At 39.6% G+C, this 24,556-nt stretch overlaps 1 protein-coding gene and 1 long non-coding RNA gene across 4 annotated transcripts in view; one reads left to right on the forward strand and one right to left on the reverse strand.

Moving 5' to 3' along the window:
• EXPH5 (exophilin 5) overlaps positions 1–24,556 on the reverse strand; it is a 77,723-nt gene that overhangs the window by 24,071 nt on the left and 29,096 nt on the right. For 2 of the 3 annotated variants that reach the window (XM_054592461.1, XM_054592462.1), the window contains exons 2-3: positions 2,471–2,631; positions 773–935 (exon numbers count right to left, since the gene is read on the reverse strand). In XM_054592461.1, the coding sequence (XP_054448436.1) occupies positions 773–935; positions 2,471–2,631 (324 nt within the window). Of the gene's footprint in view, positions 1–557; positions 663–772; positions 936–2,470; positions 2,632–24,556 lie in introns of those variants that run through there. The other variant, XM_054592463.1, reaches the window with a different exon arrangement.
• Positions 787–22,901, forward strand: LOC129085994 (uncharacterized). Its single transcript, XR_008530776.1, has 4 exons — positions 787–896; positions 980–1,223; positions 20,350–20,410; positions 21,940–22,901. It is a non-coding gene; the product is annotated as an uncharacterized LOC129085994 (long non-coding RNA).

The raw sequence follows: 24,556 nt of genomic DNA on the forward strand, positions 1-24,556 counted from the left end.
AGAGTGACCTCTAACACCTTTTATTGAAGCACTGCAATGCACTCTTAATGGTCTGACGGCAAACACGGAACAGAGCACATGCCAAGCCAACACCTCAAGAGGGTGGGAAGCTTTTCAACCAGGAAGGCATGCAGAAAATATTTAGCAGTCAGCTCAACTAAACGGAAGCAAAGCTTTTCTTGTTTTTCACAAAACAATCCAGCAACATAACGAGTCGCTTGTTTTTCACAAAACAATCCAGCAATGTAATGAGTTGAGGCGAACTGATTTATACAGACCTAAACAAGGAACCATCTGGAACTATGCCTCCATTGCTCCAAAAGATTCTCCTCCTTTATCTTACGTTTAAATTCTAGGCAACGACATCAGAATGGTCCCTATTTATCTCTAGTCTCTTTGGTCATCTCAGTTTTGCTCACTTAGTACCCGATCCTTCCTTGTGACCACAGATACACATAACTCCCTAAGGAAGAAGTACTTTTCATTTAAATATCTCTGCCTGACCAAGGCATAGACGAGGCATTCGGAGCAGTGGAAAAATTGTCAGTAATTATTACCTGGGACCTGTGCAGCAGGTTAGAGATGGATTTCAAGTGAGCCAGGTTTCATGGTTTCACAAGGACTTTGTCCCTCTGCAAGAAAAGTCCTGTTTCCTTGGTCAGGATCTGGATTTAAGTTCTATGAATAATCATTAAACATTCTGAACAGAAAGACTGCTGGCCTCTGGGATCAGGTAACCAATGAGCTATCACGTGATCCGAATTTGACTCACCCTTTCGGTTCCAGTCGCTGAGGCTTTAAAGTCTCGTTCCTGGGTTTTCCGAATGAGAACAGGGAAGCAAATGATGATCTGAAACCGAGCCGAGAAGGAACGGGTGTTGGGTTTCTTTGAGCAGGTATATTTTTAGATCGTGATGTTTGTAATTCCATAGGATCTAAAAGAAAATTGTAAAAGTTCTGTATCGTGAAATATTTCCAGGAAAATAAATCTCAGGGAACTAAGGCTTCCTTCTCACTCCCCCCCTCCCTGTACCCGGATGAAGTCTAGCGCCGAAGCAGACACCTCCGCGTAAGACCTCAGCAACAAGGCGAGTCCTCGGCCTCTGACGGTTCGGTGAGAATCCTCACAAAGACCAGAGGGAGTCTTGGAATAGCACGGTGGACTGCACTTCCGTGGAACCCTCCCTACCCCTGCTGTGTGAGTTCTGTTCGACGCAGGTGAGGTGAGGGACCTCATTCAGTCCTTGCGTTGCTCTTCCTCACCGTCCTTCAGAAATTTTTATGTATTTTAAAACACAGTGATAGATACGATGCAACTTTCATATCAAGGAGAGTAAATGAAAAGGAAACAAGCCTTTTATAGTGCTTCTTATTCCTGTGAAAAATCTATCGCTATGTATCTATATTTACTACATATATGGTTTACATGTATATATGCATGTAATATAAATATGTATACATAGTATATAGTTTTATATATGAGTGTTAAAAATTCTAAGGCAACAGCAACATGTACAAAGTCCATAATACTGTAATACTTTGGGACATGCCAAGTTTATAAATACTAGAGCAATTAAAGGGAAAGGGAAAGTCACCAGAGCGTATATGGATTAACCTAAATATCTGAAATATGAGTTTTTAGGTAGATTTGTTTATTATGGGAGTTGCAAAATAATGTCAGTATGTGAGTTTAGAAATATTATTACATGTTTCTTGATGTTACTAATGTTAGTAACATATAAGCAAAAGCAGCCAATGTGGCTATCAGTAGAAATATACTTTATACTGTTACAGTATTTTACAATTTCTAATGAACTTTGTTATTCTCATTATAGTCCTGTGAAAGGTTTTATTTTCCTCATTTACAGGTAACAAAAATAAGTGGTTGGTGAAGGTAAGCCACATGCTGGTAGTGCAAAGGAGGCATTTATTGGAGCTCACATGGTTTAAGTTTCCAGAGTCCCAGAAGGGTGGCCGCTCCTCTCCCTTCTGGTTCTTTTTCCCTTCCCCACTCCTCCTCCACCTGCCCCTCCTGCACCATCACCACACTTATTTAAATACTTACTGTGTTCCAGCTCAGTACTTTATACATATAATTTTATTTAATTCTCACAACCATTCTTTGAGGTAAGGATTATCATACCCATTTCAAGGTGAAATAGTGAGACTTGTAGAGAGTAAGTAACTTGAATAGTCACATGGATTCTAATGGAATGGACAGAGTGGAGATTTGAATCTAGGACATTTAAAAATATTGATATTTGTGTTCTTAACCACTATACCATCTTGCCTGATTTTTAAAACATACACCCTAGACATCATAGTACATTTTCAGTTCACTCTTTTTACTGTGTGTACCATATTATTGAAAAATAGTCCTAAACATAGATTGGTTAAATTGGAGAGCCACTGAAGCATTATCCACAATACTGTCCCATAAGAAAAAAAATAGATGTAAATTTTTTCTCACCATTTTCTGCCATCCCCTTCCTTAGCCTGTATGTAAGGGGTTGTTTTAACATTTGGCTAACATCTGTTTCATTGCAAAACTTTTTTCTTTGAATTTCTTCAAACCATTCACCAGTCACTCCATGAAGCCATCTGATATCCCTCTTTGTCTTCTGGAGTTTGCTGAAATAAAGAAAAATATCAATTACCCTTTAAATTCTTCACATCAAGTGTAAACTCATGAGACAGGCTATACTTTACCTAATGGAGAAACTCCGTAAACTACAAGTCTGGGAGAAAAAATTGTTCCTAGTCAGTTTTTCTTTTTCACTACTGTGTACATATATTAGCTGTATGTTTTCAAATACAGTAACAATCTAAAATTTTTTTTAGTATTTAAAATAATTAAATCTGTGAGGACAATCTGAGTTGAACATTGTGCAAACAATGACCTAATCGTGCAATTGAATAATAAAGGTATTAATGACATGTTAAAACTAGAATATTCTAGTTCTGATTACACATCCATTTATTCATACATGTTTATTGAGCAATACCCATGTACCAGTCTTTGCATAGGCAATGGGGATTTAACAACAAATAAAGCATATAGGGTCTTCCTATGTGTTTTGGCCCATACAGCGGCCAAAGAAAAAAGCTTATATGCAGAAAAGAAATTGTTGAATGTAGTGGTCCTAGACAAGGGAATTCTTTAAACAAAAAACACACAAAAGCCTTTGACTAAGCATAGAACTAATACTCAGGCAGTAAGAAACAGTGTAATTTGAGATAGAAAAGGAAACCTGAGCATAAGTGTGTCTGGTACCCACTTTCAGGATACCAGAACTGAAATTCTACACTCCTTTCTTTTTCCCTATAGTGTCCTGCTTAGTCCTCTTTTAAATGAAAAGATGGCTGTAAGTCCTTAATTAAAGCATTGGTCATGACGGATTTTTTTTGTTTTTAAATTACAGTTGTACAATATACACATAAATGATTAGACATTTATATAACCTACAAAGTAGTCACCTCAATAAATCTAGTACCCATAGTTACTACAATATTATTGACTATCTTTCCTATGCAGTGCTTTATATCCCCATGACTATTCTGTAACTACCAATTTGTACTTCTAAATCCCTTCACCATTTTTACCCATCCCCCTAATGCCTCTCCCGTCTGGCAACCATCAAAATGTTCTCTGTATCTGTGAGTCTGTTTGTATTCTGCTTGTTTGTTTCGTTTCTTAGGTTCCACATACAAGTGAAATCATCTGGCATTTGTCTTTCTCCGTCTGACTTATTTCACTTAGCATAATATACTCTAGGCCAATCCATCTTGTAGCAGATGGCAAGATTTCCTACTTTTTCATGGCCGAGTGATATTCCATGTAAATATGCACCATTTCCTTATCCATTCATCTACTGACGCACACTTACAATGCTTCCAAACTTTGGCCGTTGTAAATAATGCTGCAATGAACATATGGCTATACATGTCTTTTTGATTTAGTGTTTTGGGTTTCTTGGGATAAATACGCAGAAGTAGAATTGCTGGGTCTTTCTTCGTCTCATTAGAACCTTTGTTTTAAAGTTTCTTTTGACTGGTGTAAATGTTGCTTCATGAGCTTTTTGTTTTGTTTTTATTTTCACGAAATATCTTTTTTTCTTCCCTTTGCTTTCAGATTTTTTTGTATCTTTCAATCTGAAATTAGTCTCTTGTAGACAGCACATGTAAGGGTCTTGTTTTGTTATCCATTCAGCCACCGTATTGGAGCATTTAATCCATTTGCCTTTAAAGTAATTGTTGATAGAGATATATTTATTGCCATTTTATTATTCATATTTATCTTTTCTTCTTCTATTTCTTAAAGAAGAGCCTTTAACATTTCTTGTAATACTGGTTTGGTGGTGATGATGGATTTTTTTTAACTTTTCTTGTTGAGGAAACAGTTTATCTATACTCTGATTCTAAATAATAGCCTTGAAGGGTAAAGTAATTTTAGTTCCAGGTCCTTGATTTTCATTACTTGGAATATTTTCTGCCAGTCCCTTCTGGCCTGCCAAGTTTCTGATGTAAAATCAGCTGATAGTCTTATGGGAGCTCCCTTATAGGTAACTGACTGCCTTTTTCTTGCTGCTTTTAAGATTCTCTCTTTGTCTTTAACCTTTGGCATTTTAAGTATGATGTGCCTTGGTGTGGGCCCCTTTGGGTTCACCTTCTTTGGGACTCTGTGCTTCCTGGACTTGTGTGTCTTATTTCCTTTATCATGTGAGGGAAATATTTTGTAATTATTTTTTTAATAGATTTTTCAATTTCTTGCTCTCACTCTTCCCCTTCTGGCACCCTCATCATGTGAAGGTTGGTATGCTTGATGTTATCCAGAGACTCTTTATGCTATCTTCATTATTTTAATTCTTTTTAATTCCCTATAATACATTCTTCATTTCAGTTAGTATAGCCTTAATCTCTGACTAGTTCTTTTTTGTGGTTTCCATATCTTTTTGTATGCTGCCAAAGTTGTCACTAAGTTCCTTGAGCATCCTTATAACCATTGCTTTGAATACTGTATCTGGCTGATTGCTTGCTTTCATTTCATTTAGTTCTTTTTCTGGAGATTTCTTCTGTTAGTTCATTTGGAACTTTTTTCTTTGTCTTCTTATTTTATCTGCTCCCCTGTGTTTGTTTCTATGTAGTAGGTAGAGCTGCTACATCTCCAGAACTTGGTAGAGTGGACTTTTACAGCAGGTGTCCTTGTAGAGCCCACTGGCACAGCCTCCCCTTTCACCTGAGCTGGGCACTCCAGGTGTGCCCCATGTAAGCTGTGTGCATTGTCCTGTTATAGTTGAGACTTAGTTGTTGCTGGCACTTTAATGGGAGGGATTGACCCTCAAGACTGATTGTTTTTGAGGACCATCCATCACTACAGTGGAGAATCTGCTGTGCAGGGGCCACCCCCATGGAGCAGGACTCACTTCAGTGGGGCTTTGGTGCCCACTGAGCCTGCCCCTTAAGTGTGTCACTCATGGAGTGGTTGTCTTGCAAGCCAGTGTGGTCTGAAGCTGCCCACCGAGGGTACTGGCTCTGGGGACTACTTTGAGGTGCAGGACAAGGTCAGCTGCTGCCTGTGCCCTACCGCAACCTGCCTGACCTGGGCTACAAAGTGATCTGCAGACGGCTGCTACTTGTGCTGGATTTGAACGTACCTGGGAGAGGCCAAACTGTGAACCATGGCCAGCTGCTGCTAGTATCAGGCCTGGGGCCACTTAGTGAGAGGTGCAGAGCTTGCTGAGGACAGATGCTGCCTGCTTGAGGGATTTTTAGGAGAGTCGGAGGCATGAGCCAAGACAGGCCCTTTGTATGGGAAAGCCACAGAAAATGACTTAGGTGGATCTGAAATTTGTTTGGGGCAGGATCTTAGGGTATCACCAGAGCAGGGCAAACAGTGTGAGTCAGCTGTATGGAGACTCAGATATGGGGCCCACCTGCCAGCTCTGTGTGTGCGGGCGTGCGAGTGTGTGCCTGAGGGTTTAAGGAGGGGAGCGGGTCAGCAAAAGAACAGTGTCCTCTGCCAGCTTTGCCTCCAGCCCTCACCTTGATGCCAGACAATTCAGTTCCTCCCTCTATGTCTTTGGTGGCTTTCCAGTTGCTGCCCCAGCAGCTGGAGCATGTGAGTCTGAGGAAGTCTGTGTGTATGGAAGTCTGTGTGTACGGCAGTATGGAGGAACTGCCTGGGACTCCAGGAGCCCTCCATCTCACTCAGCCTCATTCTTCATTGGTTTTGCAGCCAGAAGTTATGGAGACTTCTCTTTCCTGGCCCTGGAACCTTGGGATAGGGAGCCTGGTGTGGGGCTGGGACCCCTCACTCCTTGGGCGGGAACCTCCTCAGCCAAGTTATGCCTCCATATTTTTAACCACCACAAGTGGGTGTGGACCAGTGTTCCCTGTCTGTGCCCTTCCTACCAGAATCATTGTGGCTTCTTCTTTATATTCTTCATTATGGGACTTCTGTTCAGTAGGATTTCAGGTGTTCTGAATGGTGGTTGTTCTGTAATTTAGTTGTAGTTTCAGTGTTGTTGCGAGAGGTTCTGAGCACCACATTTACCTATGCCACCATCTTGACCGGAACCTCATGATTGTTTTTAGAAAGCAGACCGATTCGCCCTGTTTCAGAACTGTTTAGAAATGGGAGGTGCTCAATCCAGAGGAAGACAGCCCTGGACTGAGGCAAACAGAGCACAAAGGGGAGAGTGAAGAACATGAAGGCAGCTCTTATAAAGCAGTCAGTTTGGCATAGCACTGGTGAAAAAGCCAGGCTTGTTGTTGGGTTCAAGCTTGGGAAGTTCTGCTGTTTCGGAAAGAATTTCATGTGACTCTCCAGTGGTTGCCCTTTACCCAGGTCCTCTGTGAAGGACAAATTTTAGGGACTCTGTATAACTAAGAAGGTGGTGAGCAAGACAGCTGCAGAGTGGCCAATTTGGAGTTAAAAGGCAATGAATGAACTGAGATGGTTGCAACTCAGGCTCCTGCTTGGGGCTATGATCCTGTCATTTTATAAAATAATTGAGAAGGAAGCCAGAGGCCATCCTGTCCAGACATGTGTTTTGAAAAGCATTAGGCAACGATCGTTATGTCCAGCCCACGTAATATGCACTCGTGATTCCCATTTTGCCAATGCCACCATTCTGACACCTGGTCACTCCTGATTCTATTGCTGTTTCCCTTACTAACAGGCTAAGAAACCAGCAGCTGCCTCCAATTAAATGACACCTCATTTTTTAGTGTCCTGCATTTGTACACGACCAGGGCTTCCGGAAGCCCTCCCAAGCTGTCAGACCCTCGCATCCAGCACCACCACTTCTCAACACATCCGCCTCATTTTAAAGGACAGTAAAGCTACCTGACTTAGGGACTCTCTAGTAAACATAATGTTTTTCTAAAGTCTTGATGTGACACTGCCTCTCTTTAAAAATAAACACACTACTTCATTCCACCTCTAGCCCTCCTTCCGTGTTTGTACACATATCCATCATTGCCTGTTTCTTTTCTATCTTCCAATGAAGTCAGAAATCTACACCTATATATGAATATTCATACAGTGTGAATTCTACTCCAGGAAACAAATCTTAAAGAAATTCCACCCCAAATGACATTAATTTAACCGAACATTATGCAAGTTGCTAAAAATAATTATGTAGGCAGTGTAGCATCTTGGAAAAATGCAGGTGACATAACATGAAACAGGAAAAACAAAATACATTTTATATGATTCTAAGACTTGTAAAAATGATGCACCCCATTGGACACACTAGAGAAAAAAATGAAAATACCTGATCGCTTACAGACAAATAATTGTAGGTATCATTTCTATTTTTAGCTTTTTAATTATGTTTATTCAACAAGTACAATATGTGGAGTTATTTTTTGTTTGCTTCATTGTGACTTTTTATTTATATTCTCATTTTTCCATTATAATTTTTCTTGGAGGTAGAGGAATAAAATCAGTCATATTTTCACAATCCTAACACAATTCTATTGCCTTTTTGTGTTATTTTTATCTCTGCATTTTTCATGGTTCTAGGTATTTTTGCCATTGCATTTTTGCAGTAAATTTCTTTGCTGCCAGCATATTCTCCACACAATTAAATGGCCATAAGGCAGTTTTGCCATGAAAAATAAAATAACTGGTTGACAGTTTGGTAAACTTAATGTACTTAAGTTAGTTGTCAGTTTGGTTTCATTTCTCCGTTGAAAGAAGTTCTTGCAGTACCCCCATATTTAGATTATACTGAATATAAATCTTAAACCTCATAATGGTCTCTACAGGGAGAGGTAGACATGGTGGTCTTAAGATAGTGGATGATAATGTCTATATATAAACACAGATTGTAAAACTACAGTAAAGCCAGATTGACACTATACTCGAAAATGATAATATCTCATTTTCCAGTTCCTTCACTGAGCCCAGTCATCCTTCCCACCCATCAAAACCAATCGTCACCCATGCTTTGGCAAATATAAAAGAGATAGTTAGTACTTCATATCAGTCTTCCAGAGCATTAAGTCGGCTCTGCAGCTCTTTCAGATACAACAGCTTGTTCCGACATTAGATGGACTGTGGCATTAGATTGCGTCTGTGTGGCTTTTCACAATGCAATACAAAGCTCTGTTTTAAATATATACCTTAAACATTGAAGACAATGTACTTTCACTTTTCACAATAGTCTTTTTAATTTTGTTATTAATTTTGCATGTTTCAACATATTCTTTTTAATGTCCCTCTTATAGGTTTTGTTGTCTTTTACTGTGAAATTGCCTTATAGCCATTTAGTTGTATGGTGAAAATGTTTGCAGCAAAGATGTTTATGGCAAAAATGCTTACAGTGACAATCCAGGTCACAGTTTTTCACATGGTTGTAATGTTATTCAATGTATATTTGTGGAAGGCCGCTTATGGTGCAGATAGATACATTGGTGAGCAGAGCAGTTACGGTTTTTAGGGCAGAGAGATTACAGTCTAATGGGAGAGCCAGACGTGAGTCAATAATGATACGGATGTAAGGTAACAAAGGCTGGTAAGTATGATCTATTCATTCAACACGTGATGAACTCTAGGTAAAGAGCAGTGAACAAGTCAAGTCCATGCCCCCATGGAATTTATATTCCGCTGGGGTAAAATAAAGGCAGCAAAAAATAAAAAAGTAAATAGCTGCTATGAGAGCATATAACAAGAGGACCAGGTCTGAGGCAGCAACAGAGATTTCTCTAAGAAGATGACAAATGAAGTGAAGGATGAAGGATGAGGCAAGGGGGTCATGGGCAGGGGAGAGAGTTTTCTAAGCAGAAGAGTAGCAGCTGAGGAGCAGGTGCTCTAAGAAAGACACAAGGCACTGAAAGGAAGCCCAGCTGGCTGGAGGGTGGCAACGGAGAACACAATCTGAAGGGGAGAGGGGGAGGCAGCCGGCTGCCAGGTCATTCTGTGTTTGGGGTTGGGTGAAGCAGTTTGGCATTTAGTCCTGGAGCAATGATAAAGCACGGATGACTTGTCAGGGCATGACACATCAGCTCTGCATTTTAAAAGATCATCCTAGCTGCAGGTGGAGAGTAAATTTCAGAGGGGAACAGGAAAGTAGTGAGGGTACTTCTAGAGTCTGGGAGAAAGAGGTGTTTGCTCAGACCAGGATGGTATTGGTGAAGCTGAAGAAAAGTAGAAAGGGTTCAGAACTACTAAGTGGGTAAAACTGATCCCCAAGTGTCCACCAAGCAATGAAGTGACTTCGCAGGGTGAGGGACACAAACAAGTCAAGGGAGACTCCTAGATTTCTGATTTACATGGATGCATAGAAGATGCCATTCACAGACACAATACTTACATGATCTAAAAAAACCCCAACATTATATATAAACACTTTTAACATTACTCATCTTTGGAGCAATCATTAAATACTTACAAAATATTCAAACTGGTATGTTTTCCATAATTTATTTATTATTCCTCTGGTACGGACCATTGAGACTTTCCCCTTAATATTGCTATAACAAATATCAGTGTTCATTTTCTAATTTTACAGTGCCTCCGACAGACACTGAATTAGAATTTTTGGGTCAAAAAGTCAAAATATTTTTTGTGATTCTTTATACACACTACCAGAATGCTTCTCAAAATGGCTGTTGTGATATTACTCATGCCAGCAATGTACAAGACTGTCATTAGGCCTCTTTGGAAGACTGATATTATTCTGAGTATTTTTATTTTCTAAATTTAATACTTTCAAGGTACCATGTTTATAATTGCAGGTAGCTATTTTTCTTAAAACAATTTTTTTTTTAAATAAAATGTGCTACATTTCTTTGATAATTAGAGATGTTTGAATATTTCCCCATATTTGTTTACTAATTACACTTTGTGTTTTGGCAATTGCACATTTTATCAATTTATGAATCAGTGCCTCAAAGATTTTCATTGGAATAAAGCATACTTAATAAAAATATGAACTCATTGCTCAAAATATTTCTCCCAGGTTACTAACTTTCATTCTGATTAAATTTGAATGTTGGGCCATAGAAACCTCATTCTAGCTAGGGCAAGAGTAGGTAAACCATAATTGGTCTATAGATGAACATGTGCTAATATTTATTTCCTGAAAATAATGAGAAATGAAATGCAGACAGTAGTTATGTGCAGATATATGAAAGGGCACAGTTTTGAGGAAATTTAGCAGACTTTAAAGAAGAAAAATTTCAAGGATGATCCTGGGGATGGTTATCAGGAAAGTGGGGAACATGTACAGCCAGAAAATTCAATGGAAAGGTAGTAAAAAAAATGGCATTGTGTTTACCTATCGCCAATTAAGCAAAACATAAATAGTTGTAGCTTTCAAAGTAAGGATAAACCAGAAAGGGAAACTAGGAATGACATAAACATCTAAACTGTCTGCATATTTATAACTCAACTCCTTAATCTTATACACTCAAGAATCCTATTCACTCTAAGTCTGCACATTTATAATGGTTAAATGAGCTTCTTGTACTAAAAGGAGCATAGTGATAAAAACCAGTGGTTTATACCCATTCATTTACTTAGAAATAAAATATCAAATTAGTTCAACAATAGCCCCCCCAAAAAAAATCTGAACAGAAAGTAAGGTGTCCTAATATGTGAAACTTAGAAGACAGTATTTTTGTCTTAGCTAGCTAGCTGTAGTCTGACAGAGATAACATTTGCTTGCTGGTGGAAATCAACTAAGTTCATTGCTACCCTGCACAGGACTCTTCCTCATCTATATTGGTTCATTATATACTCAGCCAGCCATTTAGAGCAGATAATCCACTTTGTGCCAATGAGAAGTACTTTAGGATTATAAATGACATACATAGAGATAAAGTGCACAACTTGTTTGTTTCATTAATTCAGCTTGACTCAGTATTATCATGAGGGACTGTTGCCTACACTTGTAATTTGTTCTACCCCTAGGCTGGTTAACTTGACTAAATTAAATCAGGTCTTTTCTTGCTGGCCCATATAGTCTCAGTCCTCTGCTCCAACGCCAAATGCTATTCCTTCATCCACAGGAATCTTAGTCTGTCATGTGCTGTCTTGGGTTACATTCTAGCATCTCCTGAATGAGTTTGCCTTCTGAAGTTCCTCCTCCTGAGTTAAATTAATGTTTCCTTTATTTTCCATCCTTGAGAAATGAATCGAATCCCCACGCCCCTTCTTTATTTTCCCCAACTGTGCCCTTGCTGATCTTCGCTACTCACTTTTCTTTGTTCACCTTTATTCTGAGCAGTTGTTTGTCCTCATCTTTATTTCCATGACTAATTAATCATGTATTTCCAATTTAGGATATGCTCAGTAAATGACAGTTGTTCCTTTATCTCCATTCTTTGGCCCCATTTTTCGGCCCCATTTTTCTGCCTTCTGTAAATCATATCCTGGCCCATTCTTGAGTAGCCATCAGGTGGTAGAGCACTAGATGAGAGTCAGGTGCTAGCTGGATGATCTTGGCTGAAACATAACGTTCTTGACTTTATTTTTCTTGCTTGATAAAGAGGGTTAGATGAAATGGAACACCGTTTACAAAAGCAGGCCTCCAAAATTCCTCTCATCTCTGAAGGTACACTCTTTCTCAATGTGACTTTGTCACTTCTCCTCCCCCTTGAATCTGGGCTGGGCTTGTGCTTGCTTAGACCAGTTGAAAGTGACAAAGTGAAAGAGACGTTGCAGCCTCTGCTCTCTCCCTCCTGGAGCCTTGATACTGCTGTGTACCAAATCCCAGACTAGCTTCCTTGAGCATGAGGTCATGTTCAGAGAGAGGCCCACTAGAGCATGCCACCAACTGCCAGACAGGTGAGTGAAGCCATTTTAGATGTCATGCAGTCAAGTCCTCAGACTACTGGAGCCAAATGAGTGATCTCAGGAGAGACCAGGAAGAGAACCACCCAGCTGAACCCAACCCAAATGGCTGCACCAAAGAACTGTGAGCCAATGAACAGAAGTCCTTTAAGCTTTGGGATGAGTCTATGGCCATACCACCCTGAATGCGCCCAATCTCATCTGATCTCAGAAGCTAAGCTTTGGAATGGTTTGTTATGCACAGTTTAAAAACATGGACAAAGATAAGATTATCTTGAAGATATCTTCTGATGTAAAATGTTTGATCAAAAGGCTCATCATTCGAGATTTCCAGCCAAGATGGAGGCATAGGTAGATACACTTTGCCTCCTTGTAAAACTAAAAGAAAGACAACAAATTTCAAAACAAAAAATAACCAGAACTGCCAGAAAATCAAACTGTATGGAAGTTTGACATCCAAGGAGTTAAAGAAGAAACATTAATCCAGACCAGTAGGAGGGGCAGAGATGGGCAGCTGGGGCAGAGAGGACACATGGCAAAGCAGCGGCTGGAGGACCAGGCAGGTGAGGTGGCAGCTGGCAGTACCTGTGGCCCCATGTTCGCATGTGGATAAACTGAGAGGAACAGTGGGGGACAGACTGCACAACCCAGGGTTCCAGTGTGGGAAAAGAAAGCCTCAAAACCTCTGGCTGTAAGAACCTGTGGGGGTTGTGTCAGCAGGTTCTTACAGCTCCCAGTCTCTGAGATTTGCTGGAGAGACCTACAGGGTCCTAGTATGTAAACAAACCCACCCACCTGGGAATCAGCACTAGAGGGACCCAATTTGCTTGTGGGTAATGGGGGAAGTGACTGAAAGCCTGCTGAGAGCAGAGCAAGTAGCATTGTTCCCTCTCGGACTCCTCCCCCAACACACAGCATCACAATGCAGCCACCTGGGTTGCCTCGCCCTGGTGAATAGCTAAGGCTCTGTCCCTTCCAATCTAACAGGCATGGAAACAAAGAAATATGGCCCAAATGAAAGAACAGATAAAAGCTCCAAAAATAGAACAAAGTGATGAACAGGTAGCCAACCTATCAGATGCACAGTTCAAAACACTGGTAATCAGGATGCTCACAGAAATGGTTGAGTATGGTCGCAAAATGGAGGAAAAAGTGAAGGCTATGCAAAGTGAAATAAAGAAAAATATACAAGGAACCAACAGTAAAGGGAAGGAAACTGAGATTCAAATCAATGATTTGGAGCAGAAGGAAGAGAGAAACATTGTACCGGAGCAGAAGGAAGAGAGGAACATTGAACCAGAACAGAATGAAGAAACAAGAATTCAAAGCAATGAGGAGAGGCTTAGGAACTTCTGGGATAACTTTAAACATTTCAACATCTGAATCATAGAGCTGCCAGAAAGAGAAGAGGAAGAGCAAGAAATTAAAAATTTATTTGAAAAAACAATGAAGGAGAACTTCCACAATCTTGTGAAGGAACTAGACTTCCAGGAGATCCAGGAAGCTCAGAAAATCCCTAAGAAGTTGGACCCAAGGAAGCACACACAAAGGCACATCATAATTAAATTACCCAAGATTAAAGATAGGAGAGAATCTTAAAAGCAGCAAGAGAAAAGGAGACAGCTATCTGCAAAGGAGTTCCTATAAGACTATTAGCTGATTTCTCCAAAGAAACCTTGCAGGCAGGAAGAGGCTGGAAAGAAGTATTCAAAGTCATGAAAGCCAAGTACCTACATCCAAGATGATTCTATCCAGCAAAGCTATCGTTTAGAATAGAAGGGCAGATGAAGTGTTTCCCAAATGAAGGGAAGTTAAAGGAGTTCATCGTCACCTTATTATATGATATGTTAAAGGGACTTATCTAAGAAAAAGAAGATCAAAAACTATGACTAGTAAAATGACAACAAACTCACAACTATCAACAACTGAACCTTAAAAAAGACACTAACTAAGCAAACAACTAGAACAGGAACAGAATCACAGAAATGGTGATCAGGGGGGAGAGTGAGGGAGGAGAATGGGGTGAAATGTATAGGGAATAAGAAACATAAATAATAGGTACAAAACAGACAGGTGGAGGTTAAGAATAATATAGGAAATGGAGAAGCCAAAGCATTTATATGTATGACCCATGGACATGAACTAAGAGGGGGAATGCGCTGGGAGGGGGGTGCAGGGTGGTGGGGAATAAAGGGGAGAAAAAAATGGCAAACTGTAATAGCATAACCAATAAAAAAATAAAAAATAAAAATAATAATATTTAATTTTGCTATGGCTATAAGACCTTAGCTAAGTCCAAAAACAAAACAAAACAAAAAACCTCATCATTCATACATCAGATTTAAATCATTGAGAAATCTTGTAAAACTGAAAAGGGCCTTAAAACATCAATCTCCTTGTCTTCGGGTGAAATAATAACAATAACAAATAATAACAACAGATGCTTTGTGTGGAGCTCCCACTGTTTCCCAGGATTTTGCAGCCTTTATTGCTAATCCTCACAACACTGCAGAGGTACTGGTGTCCTCCTCATTTACAGAGATGACACCAAACTTAGCAAACTGATTTTGTTGAACTGGGATGGGAAATTACACTTCAGTTCTAAAGCCCACGTCCTCCTAATCTTCTATCTCACTGTCTCTGGGTATTATTAATGCCATTAATAAGCAATGTAATTGATATAAGCTCAAAGTTACTTTTGCCAATTAAAAAGGTGAGAATGATAATTCAAAAATGATTAACACATTTTGAAAGCAACCAAGTCCCTGACGCCATAAAACATGATTTATAGCTTTTATTTCCTTGACAGAAAAATATGAAATATCCCTCAAAATAGTTCCCTTTTCCAGCTCTTCTTGCTGAGAGTATAAATTCCTCTTTTTGATGTTTTCACCCTCTTTTTTTGTCTCATTGCTCACATTTTTTCTTCCACTTTTATTACTTCCTAGGCTTCTGTACACATACTGTTTTTCTTTCAGAGCTGATCTTCCTGTACCTGACCCATCTATTACACCTTGTTCTGACTTTTAGGCAGCTAAGCATCCTGATCACTATCAACCGAATTCTTGGTTTCAAGGACCTCTTCCCAAATATTCTCCAAATCCCCTATCCTTATGTTAGCGTTCCAGGTTTAGTCATCAGTGAACCCTAGCACAAATTGTTCAATTACAATGAATCTTGTAGCATAAAGTTTTCACCTCACACAGGAATTCAAGCACCTTTTTGTTTCATATGGCCCAGCAGCCAAAACACACAGAAAAGCACAAATGGGGTGCATAAGGTGGAAACTGTATCCCAAGTCAGAGCTTAACCATTGGAGTAATGCTGCAATGGAAGCTGGGTCAGCCTGTCCATGGAAGGACCTTTTTAAAACTCTGAAGGCCCAAGGGAACTCAGAAAAGTATTGCCCCTTTGTTTTTCTGCTCCGGAAAGCTGATACTTCCAGCTACAGATGTATTATGGCTCATCCTCTAGGGAAAGCTTTAGGACAACTATTGTGAGTTCTCTACCAGGGAGGGACAGAGTGAAAAAAACAAAACCCCTGGTCAGTGGCTGCCCCAGCAGCTTTTCAGTCAAGGGCCTGCCTCCTCTCCCTGTTGACCTTCTAACAAGACTGTTTTTTGAGAGCTTTTCCACTAACATCAACCTGCTCTTTGGTTCAGCTGACAGACAAAACCCAGGGAAGTGGAAGGATTAGGAAAAGCAAGCAGGTGTATAGAAAAAGTGTGTTCTTTTGAGAATAGTAAAGTTAAACCATAAAAGGAAGTCTGAGGGAAGGGAGGCTCAGATAAGGAAAGTGATACACTAAAGCAAGTAACAACAAAAACAACAAATCTTTAGAACTCACAAGAGTAGCAGCAACGTAATGGCCCCTGCATGCAAGCCAAGCTAGAAAATACAGCCTATTTAAACATGAATGGCTGTGGCTGAGACCGCCCAATCTAGAATAAAAGTCTTTTCTGTATATTCAAATTGAGAATTATAACCTTCCTGGACATTTATTCTCACACAACATACAGTCACAACAGAAGGAAAAAAAATAAAGTGTCAAAGTCACACTAATGATGTGTAATTCCCATAATGGTTCAGATCGCAGTAAGTGCTGTCTTTCCAATTAATCATCCTAAAGAAGGTGCTGTAGAAAGTCTAGCTCTTTCTCTGGCCAGGTGGCTCAGTTGGTTGGAGTGTTGTCCACTACACAAAAAGGTTGGGGGTTCTATTCCCGGTTAGGGCACATACCTTGGTTGCAGGTTCGAATCCCCAGTCGGAGTATGTAGTGGAGGAAACTGATTGATGCTTCTCTCTTACATTGATGTTTTTTTCTCTCTCTCTCTCTCTCAGAAGTCAATAAACGTATTACAAAATAAACATAAAGAAAGACTAGCTGTCCACTCTAAGGACTTAGAGTTTAAGGGCCAATTCTTTATGTAGCTATGAGGGCATTTCTGATTTCCTAGGTTTATCTTATCTTTTAATACCCATTTATCCTTTTTATTCAAACCATCCAGGAAAGCATCCAGTGTCACCTCTGTATCTATCAAACTACATTGAATTACCTGTCATGTACCTGTTTGGGCCTTTGTATTTTAGCCTGAAGAGCCCCAGTCGTTCACACTGTTCTCAGGTGTCAATTGCCCTATGGTAATGGGGCACAGCCAGGGCCCCCCGCCAAAGTTTATTGTAATAGGGTCCAGAGATTGGGGTGTCCAAGAAAAATATATTCCCCACCCCAGGGTGGGCCGCCATGGGGGATGGGAGCCTTGAGCAGGGCCATTGAGAAGTCAGTTTGCTCGTCAATAACAGGATAGCTTCGTTCCTCTTTTGCAAAGAGGATTATTTGGCATATCACCAAAGCTAATCAGGAAGGTTTAAAAGACTTAATACAGAATGTAACTGGGAGAAAGGGAGGAGAGACAGGGTCCTGCAGGAGAGAAAAAGGGACACAGACTCTGGGGAACAGTGTGAAGACCACACAGGAAGAAAGAAGGGAGAAAGGACTCTTGCTAGTGGCCATGAGAAGGTGCCACATGGTTATGGATTAAGAGGTGGAGATCGTGGCGACGAGGTAGATGGTGCTGAGATCTGCGAGAGGCCTGCCTAGCTGAGCCCCGGACTTCTGTTCTTTTTCCTCTGAAGTAGGGTACCCCTGACTGGCCTGACTGGGCAAAAGGGGGAAGGCAGGACGGTGTGTGTGCTGGTGATTGTTTTGAAGGGATTTTGAGGTTTAAAGATGACATTTAGCCATTAATCAAACCTGTATAACTTTTGAATAAATAGTTCCTTTTCCTTCTCACCAAACTCTGCCATTCAGAGCCATAATTCCAAGGGTGGTGGGCAAAGGACCCACAACCGAGGGGTCCCGGGAAAGGACGGTGTCGTTGTTTCAGTAATAGCATCTGGCCATGCCCCCCCCATGGGTCCCTCTGTTCGGTAACAGTTTCACTCATTTTACAGTAAAAATGGTTATAAAGTGGTGAGTGAAAGAGCTAAGCTTCTACTTAGCTTCAGACCCCACCTACCCACATAGCATGTGTTGAGTGAGTACAGGTATTATTTTTCCAGAGCCTGAATTGTTCCACCCTTGCCTGTCTCTGCACTTTTTTCATCCCAGTTGTCTTGCCACTAGATTGTCAGCTCACTAAGCAGAATACCAGACCTTCTCAACCCAGAGCAAGCAGTGACTGAATATTTGTTGAAGAACCAACAAATAAATATAAGAGAATTAAAAACTAGAGTTTTTAGCTTTTGTTTCTTACTTATTCCTATTTACATAGATACTCAGACAATTTCCACTGAAATTTATAAGGTAGAGTTAATGCAAATTGGCTGCATTATGTACAATAGCCAAGACATGGAAGCAACCCACATGTCCATTGATAGAGGAGTGGAGAAAAAAAGCTGTTGTACATATACACAATGGAATATTACTTGGCCATAAAAAGAAATGAAATCTGACCTTTTGTGATACCATGGGTAGGCCTGTTAGGAAACACCCTGTCTGGTTTCAGGAACTGTAACCCTGCTGACAGGCGAGAGGGTTCCAAGGCTGGAAATAATCAAGGAGGCCTCGGGAAAACAGGAGACAAAACCTGTCTCCCTTGACTCCCTCACATCACCCTGCTGGGCCCTGTGACGGTTGGTTGTTAATGAGGGGTAAGTTTTCTCATGAGGATAAACAACCAAAGATAGACATCAGTTGGTATGGGCTGTAGACATGGACTTGGCAGTCAGGGAGAAAGGGCAAAAATGCCCGCATCCCTCAGCTCGGCTTGGGCGTGGCTGGAGTCCTCATTCCATCCGAAAAAAGTCTCCTTGTCTCTTGCGGGCTCCCTCTCCCAGCCTGGCTCAGGCTCAAAACAATACTAGAGACAGTCCTAAAGTGGATCTGGCGGTTCCCAGGGGAAATCAGGCCTAAAAGTAAATTTTTTAAGGTGTGCTTTGTTTCTCCCTCAAAAGTTATGATAGACAGCTCATGCTGGGAAGAAACTTAGCATTATTCACAAACTCGAACCCTAAAAGCTTTGGCACTCTTATGTTTACTACACTCTCATGTTTACTCATCTCTCTTATTTACTAGTCTCTTCTCATACCCATGTAAATCGGTGTGTTCCTGCAGTTTGTTTTCTTCAAAACATCATGTTCTCTGTAAACATTAACATACTGATGTAATGAGATAACCTGTGCATTCCTATTACCTGGCCCCACTAATAATCCTTTCAATAAGCCTTTGAACAAAGGGACGTAGGGCCTTCCCCACTAGGGGGATGTGCCACATCCCCTCTTCTGGCAAACAGAGAAGTGTTTGCGATGACTCATGTTTATTCCCCCATCCATGACGACCCCAGGACAGGCTCTGCGGGATTCAGAGTCCGTGCTCCCCTCTCAGCTGGCCCCAGACAGTAACCCTCAGATCCCAGAGAGCTGCGCTCCCCGCGATGCGCTCTGTCCCTGCTGCAGTTGTCACCCAGAGCAGGGACAAACAGCAACCTGTGGCACTGCCCCAAACGACATAGACATAGAGGGCATTATGCTAACTGAAATAAGTCAGATAGAGAAAGACAAATACCAAATGATTTCACTTCTATGTGGAATCTAAAGAACAAGATAAACTAACAAACAAAACAGAAACAGACCCACAGATACAGAAAACAAACTGATGGTTGCCAAAAGGGAAGGGGGTGAAAAAGGTGAAGGGATTAGGTAGTACAAGTTGGCAGCTACAAAATAGTCAGAGGGATGTAAAATACAGAATAGGGAATATAGTCAATAATATAGTAAAAACTATGTATGGTGCTGGGTGGGTACTTGAAATATTGGGAGAATCACTTTGTAAAGTACATGGCTATGCTGCACACCTGAAATTGCTACAGAATGATATTAAGTATAAACTGTAATTGAAAATAAAATAAAAGGTGTAACAGTGGGAAAAAAGAGTTAATGCAAACTGGGTGTTAGGGTTCTACAAATGTAGGGCAGCTGCTTGAAGCTGCGGAATTGGACAGACATGTCTGATGTAGGGCTGTTACTGGCGCACCTGCACGGCAGCTTGGAGCCAGTAAGTTCTGATGAATGGAAAAGTGAATGATTTCAATATCTTAGATTTATCATTATAGTATATATTTATTTGTATGCATTTTTTATATTTATATAAATTTGTTATTATGTTGTAATACAAAGTGGGGAAAAGGTAGGTTTATAGCTGTGACTGTGAAACAGTTTATTCTTGTATTATTTATTAATTATAATATTATATTACTTCCCACACAATTGTAAACTTACTTTGCCCCAACTTGTATATCATATCATATCATATCATATCACATATCATTCATGGCTTCTTTCCTAAGATGACTACAATCCCAAATGCTGACCATCCATCCCATCCATACTGCTATACGGCTAGTTGTGTAGAGTTAGGTAACGAGACAGAACTGTACATGTGCATATCTAGTATACCTCTTCTTCATTTTTATGCATAAGAACATAGAGCATTTTTTCCTTGTATTCAGGTAATTTAATGTTAATTCTTATATCATGTCCTGCAGGAAAAGAAGACAGAAAGAGGATCAGTATGGGAGGAGCACAGGCAATTTCACAAGGATGACAGTAAGTGATGCCCCATAGTGGCTTTCCAGGACCAGGCAGAAAGGTCACAAGGCTACATTGCCTCCACTGCAATTAAGACCCACAATTGTTAACATTCAAATTAATTCACACTTGTATCATGAAAACTTGAAGATGTTAGAAAACCAACTCACACTCAACATTCTGTAAGTAGTTTTAACTTTAAAGAATTTAATGTTGCGTTATGAGACTCCTTTGCCTCATTCCTACACACACAGACACTGACCAAGTACGTAAGAGAGGAGGAAAGAAAGTTTTCAAATAGCTATTCAGGCTTTGCTTCAGGACACAGAATCCTGAGAAAATACCCTGCAGTCTCCTAAATGCCACCACCACGAATGTACTGCCCCCAGGTTCCCATCAGGGATCATGGAGAGTCAGAAAGTCCATTACTTGCAAATCATTATCCACTGCAGGTTTCACTGACTGGGTCAGAGAAAATTTGGTATGGACCTCAGTTAAAGCTCATTGGTTTGGATCACAGTTTGTAGTATATTTTCAAAAAAAATAACTCTTATAATAACGCTTACCCAAATGGTTGCTGCCTTTCCCAAGTCCTCTCTAGCAAACCTGCCTCACCATGATCACTTGGGTTTAAATTGCTTTTCTCCAGCTGACAAACCAACACCCTAATTAATCAGAAATTACTTCAGAGTCACATATCAAGGGGCATTACTTTGAACATTTCCCCCTGAATAGTATTAAATGTTATTAGAATTATTACTCTGCTGAGCAGTTGTTCCAAACACACATGATGTTTTCATTTGGTATTCTCATCTAGAAGAGTTTATCAAGTTTTGGTTTTACATGTACTTATACTTATTTACCCAAACATACTTTTAAAAAGCACTCCTAGAATGATTTTGTAACAAAATCAGTACCTGAGGTGAAATGAAGTAATGCTAGCAGTACAAATGCATGCGTCTTTTCCAAATTCTATAACTTATTTGTGGAATCTTAACATTTGTATAAAAGTTACTTTACTGGTAATGTTGTTATATGTTATTAGTTGCTTTCTTGTTAACTTTTGGATTTTAGTATCTAAATTCTTCTCTTTCAATAACAAACATAATTTGTGATCATTGTTCATAATATATTAAATGTTTTATCATAAAATCTCAATGGGTCTTTGGACAAAAAGCCTAAATAAACCAGGCCTGAACCAGGGATTTGTGCTTGACCCCAAAACTAAATATGAGCAAAAATACTGCCCAGCTGATGTGTTCTACTTTGGAGAGTGATTAACAATTTAATCACATCCTTCCTTTGGCATATCTTGAAATCATGATGACAAGTAAGACAAATTAAAGTGACACAGAGGCTGAGAGATACAGAGCAAGAAGGCATTCAGCAGTATCATGAGTAGAAGCCAGGACGCAACAGTCATGAAGAGGCAGAAGCTATGAGGCAGAAAGGAAAGCTTTTTTTTTTAACAGGTATACAAGTGATTTATTTTTTTCATTGTATTTTTTCTATTACCATTTAGTCCTTTTATACCCCTCTCCCCTCAGCAATCACCACACTGCTGTCCATGCAGAAAGTTATAAGAAGAAAATCAGCAGTAGCAATAGAAGCCAACAAGAAGCAGAGCCGAGTGCTTGAACCAAAGTCTGGCAGATTACCAGCCCAGTTGATTGACACCAGAATGCTGCTGTACCCTGATCAACTCTCCAGTTCCCAATTATTGGCTGTGCAGGGTGAGGCTGTTTCCTGTTTTCCTTACTTTCCATTGTAGACTGACAATGAAGTGGTACCCATCTCTTGAGGTAAAGTAGTGTATGTTCCTCGTCACTTGAAAGAGCATAACTAAAACATCCAGCCATTAACAATGTGCAGAATTCTGTTCACTAGGGAGGTCTTCAGCATTGTGACAGGAAATTTCAAATGTTAACAAAACTGACTCTGATTTGTCATTGTAACACTTTAAGTTATTTTTTTCTAACTATGAAATTAAAATTGCAGTTATCAAGATGATTTAGAAAACACAGAAAAGCTTGAAGGAAAAAAAAAGTCATTCATATCCCCCTGTTAAAGAGAAAACCATAGGCCCAAAATGGCATCACTTATGCTACAGCCCATGATGCCAAATCTAGAGTTAACGTCTGACCTAACTGCAGTTTTTACCTTCACCAGTAATGTAATCTTAATGAACCAGTCTGGAATTTTCTGGTCAACACCAGTGAGGTAATCTGTTGCACTAGTCCTCTCCCTCCCTTCACAGGAAGAAGCAATCTGTATGATAAAACCCTTGCCATTCCTCCTCAAAAGATGCTCTGGTTTAAAAATAATCTTTTCTTTTCTTCTTTTCTTTTCTTTTGCTAATATCTCCCCTGCCACATTAAAAAAAAACAAAACACAAACCCTTTTTTATAAAAATATTTGATTTAGTAAAACCCCTCAGAGTACCTTGTAATTGCTAGATGAGATGCTGCCCTATTCATGAATTCCTTAATAAAGTCATTTAGATCTTCAAATTTAGTCACTTGAATTTTATTGTTGAACACCCTACATCCAGCGATACTGCAGAAACACTATATCTCCACCCAGCATTTTAAAGCAGGGTTAACAGTAGGTTACACTGGAACCCAGCCTGTCTCAATTTTAGCTGAGGCATAAAAGCAAGAGATTCCACATATCCAAGAGAATTGTGAATGACCAATCAGAAAAACTTGCTTGGTAGGATTTATAAAAAACAAACTGAAATCCCCAAAACTTTCCCCCTATGGTTTCTTTTAGTTTTACAATTTACTGTCTTCTGTTTAAGGTTTTAACCATTTTAGGTTGATTTTTGCGTATGGTATAAGGGTTCAGTTTTGTATTTTGCACGTGGATATTCAGTTTTCCCAACACTATTTGTTTGAAGAAACTATATTTCTCCATTGCACCAAAAGATGAGTTGACATATATGCATGGATTTCTTCCTAGGCTCTCTACTCTGTTCCATTGGTCTATATATCTATCTTTATGCCAGTACCATACTATTTTAATTATTGTAGCTTTGTGATATATTTTGAAACCAGGAAGTTTAAGGTGATTTCATGAATATAACAAAAGCAAAAATAGGCATGTGGGACTATATCAAATTAAAAAGCTTCTGCACATCAAATAAACAAACAAACAACTAATAGGGTGGAAAGGCAACCTGTGGAATAGGAGAAAAATATATTCAAACTAAATCTCTGATAAAAGGTTAATTTCTGAAATATAGTAGGAACTTCTACAATTCAAATCAAAACCACATGAGGTATCACCTCACAAGTGATAACAAGGATGAGAAAATCGGAAACTTTGTACATTGTTGGAGGGGGTACAAAGTGGCATAGCTACTGTGAAAAACAGTACTGGAGTTCCTCAACAAATTAAAAATAGAACTACACATGTTCCAACAATTTCACTTCTGGGAATATATCTGAAGGAAATGAAAACAGTATATTTAAGAGATATTGGCACCCTCATGTTCACAGCAGCATTATTAACAATGGTGAAGATGTAGAAACAATTCATCAATAGATGAATGGATAATTAAAATGTGGTATATACATATAATGTAGTATTATTCAGCCTTTAAAAAGAAGGAAATCTACAATATACTACAACATGGATGAACCTTGAGGACATTATGCTAAGTGAAATAGGCCAGGCACAAAAGGACATACTGCATGATTTCACTGACATGAGGTATCTAAAATAGTCAGACTCATAGAAGCAAAGAATAGAACGGTTGTTGTCAGGGGCAGGAGGGAGGAGGAAATGGGGAGTTGCTAATCAACAGGTATAAAATTTCACTTGTACATAAATCAGGTTTAGAACGCTGTTGTACAATCGGTACCTACAGATAATACTGTCATGTGCACTGAAAAATCTATTAAGAAGGTACATCTCATGTTCAATGTTGTTAGAAAAAAAATCCAAAGCCTTTTTTTTTAGAGTTACAAGCCCCCTTACCCAAATTCAGTCAGAAAAGAAAGAGTAGGAGTCTTTCTTCAGAGAGAACGTTTCAAAAGTATTGCTAAAAGAGCTTAATATACTGTATTTTGTCATGTATAATGTGCACCCATGTTTTTGGCCCAAACTATAAGGAAAAGAATCTTTCATTTTAATTTTTTAAATCAAGTTTTTACTTATTTA

Source organism: Pteronotus mesoamericanus, unplaced genomic scaffold, assembly GCF_021234165.1.
Source record: "Pteronotus mesoamericanus isolate MK-2021 breed Mesoamerican mustached bat unplaced genomic scaffold, CSHL_Meso_final scaffold_36, whole genome shotgun sequence".
Lineage (NCBI taxonomy): Eukaryota > Metazoa > Chordata > Mammalia > Chiroptera > Mormoopidae > Pteronotus > Pteronotus mesoamericanus.